Source organism: Nematolebias whitei, chromosome 24, assembly GCF_014905685.2.
Source record: "Nematolebias whitei isolate Nwh7 chromosome 24, NemWhi1, whole genome shotgun sequence".
Classification (NCBI taxonomy): Eukaryota; Metazoa; Chordata; class Actinopteri; order Cyprinodontiformes; family Rivulidae; genus Nematolebias; species Nematolebias whitei.
In genome coordinates, this window is record NC_056521.1 from 496,913 (window position 1) to 510,648 (window position 13,736).

General features: G+C 43.7%; 1 protein-coding gene across 1 annotated transcript in view; it reads left to right on the top strand.

The window, feature by feature from the left end:
• Positions 1 to 13,008, top strand: part of cars2 (cysteinyl-tRNA synthetase 2, mitochondrial) — a gene marked incomplete at its 5' end in the record, with an annotated part of 18,677 nt that extends 5,669 nt beyond the window's left edge. Inside the window, 7 exon segments of the mRNA XM_037696833.1 lie at positions 1,147 to 1,214; positions 6,449 to 6,515; positions 6,606 to 6,744; positions 6,833 to 6,956; positions 12,401 to 12,499; positions 12,573 to 12,779; positions 12,852 to 13,008. Of these exon segments, the coding sequence (XP_037552761.1) occupies positions 1,147 to 1,214; positions 6,449 to 6,515; positions 6,606 to 6,744; positions 6,833 to 6,956; positions 12,401 to 12,499; positions 12,573 to 12,779; positions 12,852 to 12,938 (791 nt within the window).
• Between the last annotated feature and the right edge of the window lie 728 nt (positions 13,009 to 13,736).

Below are 13,736 nucleotides of genomic sequence, written 5' to 3' on the forward strand. Positions count from 1 at the left end.
TCGGTCTCTGTGGAATGGAGCGGCCCGTGGAGTGGGCGGAGTTATACTCAGTCTCTCTGGGATGAAGCGGCTTGTGGAGTGGGCGGAGTTATGCGCAGTCTCTCTGGGATGGAGCGGCCTGTGGAGTGGGCGGAGTTCTACTCGGTCTATCTGGGATGAAGCGGCCTGTGGAGTGGGCGGAGTTATACTCAATCTCTCCGGGATGAAACGGTACGCAGAGTGGACAGAGTTATACTCAGTCTCTATGGGATGGAGCAGTACGCGTAGTGGGCGGAGTTATGCACAGTTTTTGTGGGCTTGTGTAATTTCTAGCTGGATCAGACACTGGCTGACAGGTGAGGATCAGATCCAGTCAATGCGGGATGACGGTGTGCTTTTTCTCTCCGCCTGATTTAATTTCACGTATTTCTGTTCACATTTTCTGCTCACTAACAGGTGCATTTGAGTAAATATTTCAAGTAAAACGTACTGAAGCCAAAGTATAGGTTGGAATAATTACTTAAAGTATAAAGTACATAGAATTCATGCTAAATTACACAACACGAGGAAATGTAGTTGGCTACTTTCGACCTCTGTATTTTGCTGACAGAGTTGACTCCAACAGTTAATGGTAAAGTTTTAACCAAAGATCAGGTGATCTGTTGGCTCTCAGAGTGTGTGTTAGGTATGACTCTCAGCTATTACCACCTCTACATTTAGCTCAGTATTTGTAAAATCTACTGACTTTTAGCCAGTTCTGGGTTTTCTAAGATTGATTAGCCATGGCAGCCATCAGATGTCTGTTTGTTAAATATGTCCAAGGACTCATAAGATATTTTGCTAACAGTCAACACAGTCCAAAACCCTCATCTTTAATGTACCTCCAAGGATCCGGACATTCTGATTTTTCTCTCAGCTTCAGTCTTGATAACAAAACTCAAGGGATGAGCCAGAGTTGTGTAGAAACAGACGACTAAAGGAACTTTGAATTGGATCTTTGTCACAGAGAAACGATCTGTTCCCATTTATTTAGTGGAGTCACTGGAAAGTCCCAAAGATTAATGTCAGCTGAACTTTACGGAGGTTTCCTCCAAAGAGCTGTGGTCTGAGTTTTACACCCACCGAGTGTTTCCTGTCCTCAGCTGAGCGGTTGTTGTCATGTTTTAGGTCACCTACACCTCAAAGGAAGTGCAGAGAAAATGTCCAAATCTCTGAAGAACTACGTCACCATCAAGGTAAGGTTCCCAACCACCGTTTTTACATCCCAGACATTACAGCCATGTAAGAGACGAAGCCGAACGTTTGCAGGATCATCAAGAGAACTGCAGCTTCTCTGGAGTCTGCAAAGCAGCCGAAGTTATCTCAGGCTGAGGGAACCAGAGATCAGCCAAAAACACTCAGTTCAAAAACACTCAGAAACTAAACTTAACGACTGCTGAAGAAGCTGAAACTGACTTGATCAAGCTAAAAGTCGCAGAAGAATAGCTAAAAGGAAAAATATAGCTAAAATGTAAAGGAATTAAAACGTGCAAGTAGCTAAATGTTATCTAGAAGCTAAAAGTAGCAAAGCATTAGCTGAAAGTATTTAAACTCTAACCAAAAAGGAAATGTAGCAAAACATTAGCAAAAAGGTCAAAGTGACGGAATGCTAGTCTAAAAGTAGCAAAATCCTAGCTAAAAGCTAAAAATGACATTAGCGAATAGTAATTAAACTCTGGCTTAAATGTAACAATAGCTAAACACTAGCAAAAAGTTGAAAGTGGCCTAATGCTGGCCTAAAAGTAGCTAAAAGGGACACAACAATAGCTAAACACTAGCTAGAAGGTTGTTCTTCTTTCGGCTGCTCCCTTCTTCAGAGGTCACCACAGCGGTGAAACCCCCCCATGAAGACTTGGCGAGTGTTTTTGTCCTTCCTGAAGCTACCACAGGTAATGATAGCTAAATGCTAAGCTACGTAGCAAAACGATGGCTAAAACCACGACTTGGCATAAGTGCTAGTGGCAGAATGCTAGCTAGAAGATGAACATGGTAAAGATGGATCCAGTTGACCGAAGCCGTCAGTCATTTTCCAATGTTTTAATTGTTATTGCTCACGCGTGACTTCTTTGATAAAAAGTAACCAGTCAGTTCACATCAACTCCTAAAGCTATGAAGATCGCTTGTTTACATTCCAACAGGGACTCGTCACGGCTCTTCACTTCATCCAGTCGTCCCCGGGTGTCCACAGTCAAATCATTCAGTCCACCAGAAACACTTCAGACTCACTAAGTCCTCAGTACTCTCTCACGACACTAACTTTACTTCTGTGTATTTATATCTGAAATACACAGAGAACACGTCGCGGTCCTCACAGGTGACCTGGTCAGTGTAAAAACTCCAACCATGACGCTCGGCGCGGGAAAGACGCACTTCTTTCTTAACAAAGTCTCTCAAGGACAGGATCACACGTCCAGTTCTCAGTTTCGTCCTCGTGCTTGTGTGAATGTATCAGGTGACCATGTTTCATGAGCACAAGACGTAACACGGCTTTAGACGACATTTTAGGACCATTTTCACAGACAAGTTACAAAAAGTGATGCACAAAACTAAACACCTGCATCTTTGGTGTTTTATTAAAAAACATTGTCCAACTGGAACACTAACAGTTCTTCTTTCAGCTGTTCCCTCTTCAGGGGTCGTCACAAGTCTTCCATCTCACTCTGTCCCCACTCTGTCCTTTGTCCCCATTCTGTCTTCTGTGTCCTCTGTTCTCAATCTGTCCTCTGTTCCCACTCTGTCCTCACTGTTCTTTGTGTCCTCTGCCCCACTCTGTCCTGTATCTTCTGTCCCCACTCTGTCACCTGCCCCCATTCTGTCCTCTGTGTCCTCTGTCCCCACGCTGTCCACTCTCCCCATTCTGTCCTATGTCCCCACTCTGTCCTCTGTTCTCACTCTGTCCTCTGTCCCCACTCTGTCCTCACCTTGTCCTCTGTGTCCTCTGTTCTCACTTCAACTACAGTAGTCCCTCGCTACTTCACGGTTTGTTTTTCGCGGACTTGCGATAGATCGCGGTTTTCTAAAAAAGATTGGACATGACACACATTTGGCTGATTGTTGGATGAGCCGCACGATCGGCATGGATTGTTTTTTTAAAACAAATTATTTAAAATTATTTAGCACCTGCTGCAGGAGACGCTTCTTCCTGCAGCTGATCAGCTGATCTACACTCTGCAGTGGAGAAGTGGGCGTGGCAGAAGGCAGAGAGTTGAAATCATGATATTCTGTGCTCTTTTTAGAGCATATATATATATATATATATATATATATATATATATATATCCTCTTGCTAGTGCTTAATCACACTGAGTCATGTCCATTCTCTTTTCTTCAATATGTTAAGGCTTTCATAACAGTAAAGAGCTCTGCATATCTTAATACTTTGTCTGTGACAGAGATTTCATTAGTGGTTTAAAAAAATACTGACAATAGAGGCATCATCTAATCTAGCATGGCAATGCGTGTCCACCCATATCAACTTTGTGTTGTACTGATGCAGCAGGAAACTACAAAGTTGGAGAAAGGCATTAGAAAACCTGACCCTTGTTGAGTCTACCAACCGGATTAAAGAAAGTCTTTGTTCTGTTTCTCAAGACCTACATATTAAAGGTGGCATTTTTCATTCTGGAAGGACCAGAATCTTGGATACAAGTAAAAATCTTCAAGTTGTTTCACAGTTTTTAAAGACTACTTCACTTCACATTTTTAATGGGGGGTCTAGGACATTTGAAAAAATTGATGGCACATGTGAAATAAAACAAAGCTGGGTCCCATGCTACTTTTGTTATTTGGAAGTTCAACAAGATCCCGAGAGAATGATGGAATGAATGCACTGTTTTATCGTGGACCTTAAGTTGATTATAACACAAGTGCAGTCACAATTTGCAGGACACACAAAGGTAATGTGCAGAGATGCAATAACGTTTTCAAGCTAGCCAGGAGTCCAACCTAGAATGTTCTGATTCGTAGTCAGACTCGTTATCCATTGCGTGCAAAGTACTACTTACTACTTGTACTACCATTCCTACTTCGTGGTTGTTCACTTATTGCGGGGATTCAGGGTACAGATCCCCCGCGATAAACAAGGGACTACTGTACCTCCATGTCCTCTCTAACTGCATCCACGTATCTCCTCGTTGTCTTTTTCCTGGCAGCTGCATTTCTAACATCCTTCTACCAATATACCCACTGTCCCTCCTCTGGACATGTCCAAACCACTGTCCCTCCTCTGGACATGTCCAAACCATCTCAGAGTGTCCTCTCTAACTTTATCTCCCAGTTGTTCAACCTGTGCTGTACCTCTGATGATCTCATTCCTGATCTTCTCCATCCTTGTCTCTCCTAAGGAGAACCTCAACATCTTCATTTCTTACACTTCCAGTTCTGTCTCCTGTCTTTTTGTCCATGTCTCTTGTCTCCAGACCGTACAACATAGTTGGTCTCACCACTGTCGTGTAAACTTTTCCTTTAACCTTTGTTGACATCCTTTTGTGACAAATCACTCCTGAAACTTTCCTCCATCACTCCATCCTGCCTGGACTCTCTTCTTCACCTCTTCACCACACTCCCCATGTTCCTGGACAGTGGACCCCAAGTCCTTGAAGTCCTGCACCTTTGTGTCCTCTGCTCTTTGTGAATTCCTCTTACATCCCATAGTCCTCGTTCATTTGAACAATTTTTATTTTATTTTTATTGTAAATTTATTCATTTCATATTAAAAAACAATGACAATTTTTAGAAAGAAAAAAAATTAAACAAAAAAACATAAAATGAAAGGAAGCAGAAGAAGAAAACATTTCTTATTATATCTGCTCCCTATTAAACAATCAATTCAAACATTAATTTGCTTATTGTAATACAAAAGAATAGTCTCATCAAAATACCTTTATAATTTGTTAAATTAGAAACAACTAAATATAATTCTTTAACAAAATAGTTTTAACCATTTTCCTAAATGTTAGTATCGACTTGGCTTTTTTTACATTGTCCTCCAAACCATTCCAAAGATCAATTCCTCTTATTGTAGTAGATCTACACTTTAAACTTGTTCTGTACTTCAATTTAACAAACATTTCTATTCCCTTTAAATTATAACTACTGGTCCTTTTCACAAAATAGTTCTGAATGTTTGATGGTAGTGAGTAATTCTGAGCTCTAAACATAAGTAAAAGAATATTATAATCAACCAAATCATAAAACTTAAGTAATTTCAATTGACAAAATAGAGTACCAGAAGGAAGACAATAATTTTTCCTCATTATAATTCTTACAGCTTTTTTTTGCAAAATAAAAATAGGCTTAGTTGTTGTCTTACATGCTGTACCCCAAACATTTACACAATAAATTAAATGCGGAACTATGATTATATTATAGAGCAAGTACAAAGCCTTATTATTTAACAAGTCCCTTACACGATACAATACTGCAATTGACTTAGATATTTTAATTTTAACAAAATTTACATGCTGTTTCCATGACAGTTTGTCATCGATAATTACACCCAGAAACTTGATCTCATTCACTCTACATATCTTTATACCATCCATTTCAAAAGAAAAATCCAAAGTTGTCTTTTTTTTACTAAATATCATAAAATTGGTTTTATCAATATTCAATGACAACTTATTTAATTTAAACCAAATTTGTATTTTTTCAAACTCTGTCTTTATCAATACAAACATCCGTTCCAAGTCTTCACCCAAACAAAAAAAAGTGGTATCATCAGCAAATAAAATACATTTGAGGATATCAGACACCTCAACTAAATCATTAACATATAAAATAAATAACTTGGGTCCAATTACAGAACCTTGTGGTACTCCACATGAAGTTCTGCTTAAATTAGAACGTACATCATCCATCTGTACAAACTGTTTTCTATCACTCAGATAACTACTTATCCACTGCAATGCAGGACCTCTGATACCATATTGACTCAATTTTGTAATTAAAATGGTGTGATCAATAGTATCAAATGCCTTCTTTAGATCCACAAATATACTTATACAATGTTTTTTATTATCGACTGCTGTTGTAATTTGTTCCATCAATTCCATCAGAGCCAAGGATGTAGAACTAGTTGATCTAAAACCATATTGACTATTACTCAGAACATTTTGTTTGTCAAGAAATTTATCTAATCTAGTCACAAACAATCTTTCGAGAATTTTTGAAAATTGTGGCAAAAGAGATATAGGTCTATAATTACTAAATACAGATTTGTCACCATTTTTAAAAAGAGGAACTACTTTAGCAATTTTCATTCTGTCGGGGAAAATGCCAGATTTGACATTTGAATGGGTAAAATAAGTGGCATAAAGTGAAACGGTAAAATGTTAGACAGAAAGACAAACTTAACCTGGTACTAGATGTTGAAATATGTACATTTAATTGTAAGTTTTAAAGTTTAAATTGTCTCCTGTCTTTCTTTCAGGACTTCCTGCAGTCTCACTCTGCCAATGAGTTCCGGATGTTTTGTCTTTTGTCCAAGTACAGATCCGGTAGGTGGTTCTGTAGTGGTCTAGGGAGCCGTCCTTAGTCCTGGTGGACACATTCCTGACGTCAAAGGTTTTGTGTCTTTGCGTCCACAGCCATAGATTACAGTGACGGCAGCATGCTGGAGGCTCGCAGCACTCTGGAGACCGTGTGCAACTTCATGGAAGCTGCTCGGGCCTACATGAAGGGCCAGATGCTCACAGCTCCAGTGCAGGAGGCTGTCCTGTGGGAAAGGTCCAGACCTCCTTCCAAGTCTTCTACCTTCTCCTACAGCAAGGGCCGTCCCGTAACCCCTCTTTCTCTCTGTAATCGCTCTCTTCAGGCTGGCTGAGGGGAAATCCACCGTGCTGAAGTCTCTGGCAGATGACTTCGACACACCGAGAGCCATCAGTGCTCTGATGGATCTGGTCTATCATGGAAACTGTCAGCTCCAGCCTGTTGCTACGGTAACAACAGGCATAGATTAGACAACTGATGAATACAAGAGAGTGGACTTAATCTGGTGTTGTTTTTAGTCATAAACGTTGAAGCACTTTATTACTCTTCGGGTGTTTGGGTTTTCTCTAAAGCTGCAGGAGGACCATGACAGAAAATGAAACCAAAGCAAATCTATAAAAACTCATCTGGATGAGGAATAAACTGAAAAATGTCCCCGTAGAAAACTGGGATTTTAGGGAAACGCATGACAACAACTCGTCCCTCGTTGGATCTCTATAGCTTAGAAATACTTCACAGCAGAACCATCATTCAATGTTGAAATGGGTCACAGGAACTTGGACTTTCAGGACTGAACTGCTATTTTGAGAACTTTCTAGGTTTTTACACAATCACAGTTGAAGATTTGTGATTACTGTAAGTTTTATCACCAGTTTTAGTGTAGTAATTCAGATTACAGCCAGGTACATACGTACACCAGATACGTTCAAGGTACCAGATAGCACCAACTATGTACCTGGTGCCAGGTATGTACTTGAAATGTACATGGTACATATTGGGGAATATATAAATCTTTATCACTGGATGTTGCTAAAGGGGTTCCCCAACATTCAGTCTTGAGACCCATTTTATTTTCAGTTGACATCAATGATACGAGTAATCTGTCAAATGCTTCCTGTAATTTTTATGCAGACAACACCAGTTTTTATTGTTGCTCATCATCGCTTGTTTAAGCTATTGAGTTTTTACAGGATCTTTTAATATTGTTTAGTCTCATTTGCAAAAGCTTCCAACTGGTTTTAAATTTTGACAAAACCAAAATATTGTATAGTATTTTCTGATGAACTGCTGCAGTGTCTTGAGGTTTGTGTCCAGTCCTGGTGAATTCAAGGTTATAAATTAACAACTCGCCTTGTAATACAGCCTGGTCCATGTAGGTGCCAGATATGTACCAGGTACACAACACGTACCTATGTGGGCAGTACCACCCATCCATCCTGTATCTTCCGCTTATTCCAAAGTCCGGTCGCAGGGGCCGCAGCTTGAGCAGGGAGGCCCAGACATCTCTTTCCACAGCCACCTCTTCCAGTTCTCCTGGGAGGATTCCAAGGTGTTCCCAGGCCAAACGAGAGACATAGACATAAAAATAAATAAAAAATTGTCTCTCCAGCATGTCCTGGGTCTTCCCCTGAATCCCCTCCCAGTCAGACATGTCCAAAGCACCTCCCTAGGGAGACGCCATGGGAGCATCCTTAGCAGATGCCCAAACCACCTCAACTGGCTCCTCTGGATGTGGAGAAGTAGTGGTTCTACTTTGAGTCTCTCCCAGATAACTGAACTTCTCACCCTATCTCTACGAGAGAGTCCAACTACCCTGCAGAGGAAACTCATTTCAATCGCCTGTATCCGGAAACTCATTCTTTCAGTCACTACCCTGAGCTCGTGACCATAGATGAGGGTAGAAACGGAGACCGACCGGTAAACGGAGAGCTTTGCCTTACAGCTCAGCTCTCTCTTCACCGCAAGGGACCAGTACAGAGTCTGCAATACTGCAGACGCTGCACCAATCAGTCAATATCATTGTCCATTCTTCCCTCACTCGTGAACAAAACCCCGAGATACTTGAACTCCTGCGCTTGAGGCAGAGCCTCACCATTGACCTGAAGAGAGCAGTACACCTTTTTCCGGTTGAGGACCATGGCCTCAGATTTTGAGGCGCTAATTCTCATCCCAGCCGCTTCACACTCGGCAGCGAACTGCTCCAGTGAGAGCTGAGGATCACTGCACAATGACGCCAACAGGACCGCATCATCTGCAAAGAGCAGAGATGGAATCCTGAGGCCACCGAACCAGAAAACCTTCGCCCGCTGGCTGCATCGAGAAATTCTGTCCATAAAAGCTATGAATGGAATTGGTGACAATGGGCAGCCCTTGCGGAGTCCAACTCCCATCCTGAAGGGGTCCAGCTTATTACCGAAAATGCGAACCAAGCTCTCACACCTCTTGCATAGGGACTGAACAGCCCATAGTAATGGGCCCCCAATCCCATACTCGTAGAGCACCTCCCACAGTGTACCCTGAGGACCACAGTCAAACGCCTTCTCCAAGTCCACAAAACGCATGTAGACTGGATGGGCAAACTCCCATGACCCCTCGAGGACCCTAGTGAGGGTAAAGAGCTGATCCAGTGTTCGACGGCCAGGACGGAACCCACATTGTTCCTTCTGGATCTGAGGTTTGACCAACAATCGGACTAGCTTCTCCAGTACCCCTGAAAAGACCTTACCAGGGAGGCTAAGGACATTAATGCTCCTATAATTAGAGCACACCCTCCGGTCCCCCTTTTTGAAGAGGGGAACCACCACCCCAGTCTGCCAATCCACTGGCACTGCCCCCGATGTCCATGCGATGCTGCAAAGGTGTGTCAATCAAGACAGCCCCACAACATCCAGAGCCTTAAGGAAATTAGGGCAAATCTCATCCACTCCGGAGCCCTGCCGCCTTAGAGCTTTTTAATTACCTCTGCGACCTCAGCCACAGTTATGGACGGATCAACCCCAAAGTCCCCCGACTCAGCTTCCTCCATAGAAGACATGCTGGTGGGATTGAGAAGGTCAGAGAAGTATTCCTTCCTCCTCCCGACGACATCACTGGTTGAGGTTAACAGCACCCCACCTTCACTGTAGGTAGTGTTAGTAAAGTGCTGCTTTCCCCTCAGCCGCTTGATGGTTTGCCAGAATCTCCTCTGAGCTGACCGAGAGTCTCCATCCAAGCTTTCACCAAACTCCTCCCACATCCCAGCTTTTGCCTCATCAACAGCCAAGGCTGCGGACTGCTTGGCCCTCCAGTACTCCTCATTAGCCTCCAGAGTCCCACTGGCCAACAAGGCCTGATAGGACTCCTTCTTCAGCTTGACAGCCTCCCTGATCCGGGGTGTCCATCACCGAGTTTGTGGATGGCCACTGCAAGAAGCACCAACAACCTTGCGGCCACAGCTCAAGGCAGCTACCTCAACAAGTGAGGCATGGAACATGGCCCACTTGGACTCAATATTTCCCACCTCAGCTGGGATGTGGTTAAAGCTCTCCCCGAGGTGTGAACTGAAGATCTATCTGATGAGTTCTTCTGCCAGGCGTTCCCAGCACACCCTCACTACACATTTGGGTCTACCAGGTCTGTCTGGCATCTTCCCCCGCCATCTGACCCAACTCACTACCAGGTGGTGATCAGTTGACAACTCAGCTCCTCTCTTCACCAGAGTGTCCAAAACAAACGGCCGCAAATCAGATGACATGACTACGAAGTCAATCATTGATGTACGACCTAGGGCATCCTGGTGCCAAGTGCACTTATGGACACTCTTATGTTTGAATATGGTGTTCATGATGGACAAACTATGACTAGCACAGAAGTCCAACAACAGAACACCGCTCAGGTTCAGATCAGAGAGGCTGTTCCTCCCAATCATGCCCCTCTAGGTCACATTGTCATTACCCACGTGGGCATTGAAGTCCCCTGGCAGAATAAAAGAGTGCCCAGCTGGTGCACCTTCCAGCACCCCTGCCAAGGATTCCAAGAAGGACGGTTACTCTGAACTGCAGTTCGATGCATAGGCACAAACAACAGTCAGAGCCCATCCCCCGACCCAAAGGCGAATGGAAGCCACCCTCTCATCTACCGGGGACAACTCAACACACGGGCACCAAGTCAGGGGTCTACAAGTAGACCCACACCAGCTTGACACCTCTCACCATGGGCAACTCCAGAGTGAAATAAGGTCCAGCTCTTCTCAAGGAGATTGGTTCCAGAGCCCATGCTGTGCGTCAAGGTGAGCGCAACTATATCTAATCAGTACCTCTCAACCTTGTGCACAAGCTCAGGCTCCTTCCCCACCAGAGAAGACATGTTTCATGTCCCAAAAGCCAGCTTTGGTAAGCCAGGGTCAGAGCGCCAAGGTCCCCGCCTTTGGCCACTGCCCATGGCATCATGCACCTCACTTTTATGGCCCTTCCTGCAGCTACAAGGCCAACCAAAGTGCTGTACAGACAAAACAACAGGTAACACACACAAAGCAATATACAAAATGAGGTAAATCAGAATATAGACATAAAAACGATGCAGATAATGATGACAAAACCAGTGTGGAGCATACAGAATCAAAACACAGATCATCTGGTGTTGAAAGCCACCGAATAGTAGTGAGTTTTTAAACGGGACTTGAAAACCGAGAGGGAGGGGGCCTGTCTGACAAGCAGAGGTAACTCGTTCCAAAGTCTTGGTCCTGCTACAGAGAAGGCCCTGTCACCTCTGCGCTTAAGACAAGATCCTGGAACTGTGAGGAGCAACTAGTCCGCTGACCTCAGAGAACGTGGTGAATTATGCGTAACCATGGCAACAAGGCAGTTTTCTACAACCACCAGCAGCTGATTAACATCTCAAAAGCTCAAATAATATCTCAACTACAGTCCCAAATCTCAGATGAGTCGAAAAGCATGTTCTGTGGACGCATTCTCATCTACATGCCGGCTGTGCTCGAGTGCCTGACCACTGAGATCTTGGAACCAGCAGGAAACGCGGCTCATTCGGGCAGTCCTACAGCCCAGGGGAACCGAGAGGCCAGCCTAGTCTGGGTGGACGGACCAGACGGCATCTGCAGCCAGTTTCTTAGGATCCACTGTGGAATGGACCTTTACAAGAGATCTTTCCTGCCTATGGCCATCAGTATCTGTAACATCTCTTAATGAAATGAGGATAACGAGTTACAACAATAAATAATTTCCCTTTGGGATTAATAAAGTATTTTTGAATTGAAATTGAATTTGAATTTAACTCCTATGATCATTCAGGCATACAAACTTTTCCACCACGATAAGGTGGCGATTCAAGGAGGAGTCTGGGCAGTACCAAGCACATACCCAGTATTAATTTGTTAACCTTTATTGAACCAGGCAAATCCCACTAAGATCACAGATCTCTTTTCCCAGGTAGACCTGGGCCTGAAGACAGCCCTACATACATGTTTTTATACTGTGGGAGGAAACTGGAATACCCAGTGAAAACCCACGTTAATACGAGGAGAACAAGCTCCACACAGAGAGACCCCAGGTCCAAATCGGGCATTGAACCCAGAACCTTCTTGCTGTGAGTCAACATTGTTAACCGCTGAGTCATCGTGCTGTCCAAGTGTGTATCTAATACAAACAACTTACCTTGTAAATACTCAAACAGTACCATGTAAATACCTTGTACATACTAGGTAGGTACATAGATGGTACTTACTGCGTATTTACCTGGTATACAGCCTAGAAGTACAGGTCTGTGTAGGTACCAGGTACGTATATAGTACATTCTTGGTAGGTGCGTACCTATCCAGTAAAAAGCAGGTACCCTTCAGCATTTCCACACAAATGTTCCAGTTTAACCATACTCTGGTGTGTTCTGTGGTTCTGTTCAGTCTGACGGAGTGGTCCGGAGCCCTGCAGTGTTCGGAGCCATGATCTCCTACATCAGAGAAGTCCTGGACATGTTGGGGATCGACCTGCTTCACAGTCGGGTACAACGCCTTTTCCAGAACCTCTGCTCTCACATGGACCATTGGTTCTAACCGGGTTCTGTCTGTCCTGCAGGAGGCTGAGGTTTCGAGCAGTTGTGGAGTGCTAAGGCCCGTCGTGGAACAGCTGACCCGATTCAGGAGTGAAGTCCGAGCATTCGCACTTACTCGTCAGGATGATCCAAGCTGTGCCAAACCAGGACGTCACCCGGACAGAATCCCCCTCCTCCGAGCCTGTGACGCCCTCAGAGATGACCTGGCACCTTTGGGTGTTGTAATAAAGGTCTGCTGGCTCTGGCAGGACTAGCAGTTTACAACAAAACGTCTGAACTGATTTGAGTATTTGTGTTTCCAGGACAGAGGAGCCTCGTCCACATGGGAGATCAAAGTGGGTCAGACGAGACCCAAAGTCCACCATGAAGACCAGGAGACGGGAAGCTGAAACCGTCTCAACGGACTCGGGTCAAAGACTTAAAAAGAACAGAACCCGTCAGGGTGTCAGGAGAACCGAACCAAACAGATAATCATTGTCACTTCCAAACGTTCTGACAAGGGTTCAGAAGTGTTCAAGTCCTGAGTCAGTCCAGCAGGAAGTGCTATAGCTAGCTGCTGCTTTAGCTATAACATGAAACACATTTATTTTTGTTTTATTTTTATTTAAATAGTGTTTTTGATTAAATGTAAACATTTTTAGAACCTGATAAAGACCAGATAATTTTAATGTTTTGCTCCATGAAGCTTGGGGGTGTGGGGGGTGGGGTTACAGCATCTTCCCTGATAAAGATATCTGGATTACATCATTAGGTAGTCTGAAAGCTTTCTACAGTGCCGATAAAAAGTATTCACCCCCTTTGAAGTGTCTGTCTTAACTCCGAGAAAAGATTATTGAAAAGTCCAATGGAGTCAGGGGACGGAGACTAAAGGGTTTGCAAGACTCCCCAGAGTTCTGCTGGACCCGTCATCAAGAAATGGACAGAATATGGGACGTGTGTAAATCTACCAAGAGAAGGCCATGAAAATATGAGAGCACTGAAAGAGATACAACAGGTCGCATGGTAGATGGATTGTACTAATACAGCACCTTTATATCTTATCCAATACTCAAAGCTCTTTACAACACAATCTGTGCCCTCATTTACCTCAAACACACACATTCATACAGCACTCTACTAGACACGCGTTCATACAGCACTCTACTAGACATACATTCATACAGCGCTCTACTAGACGCACATTCATA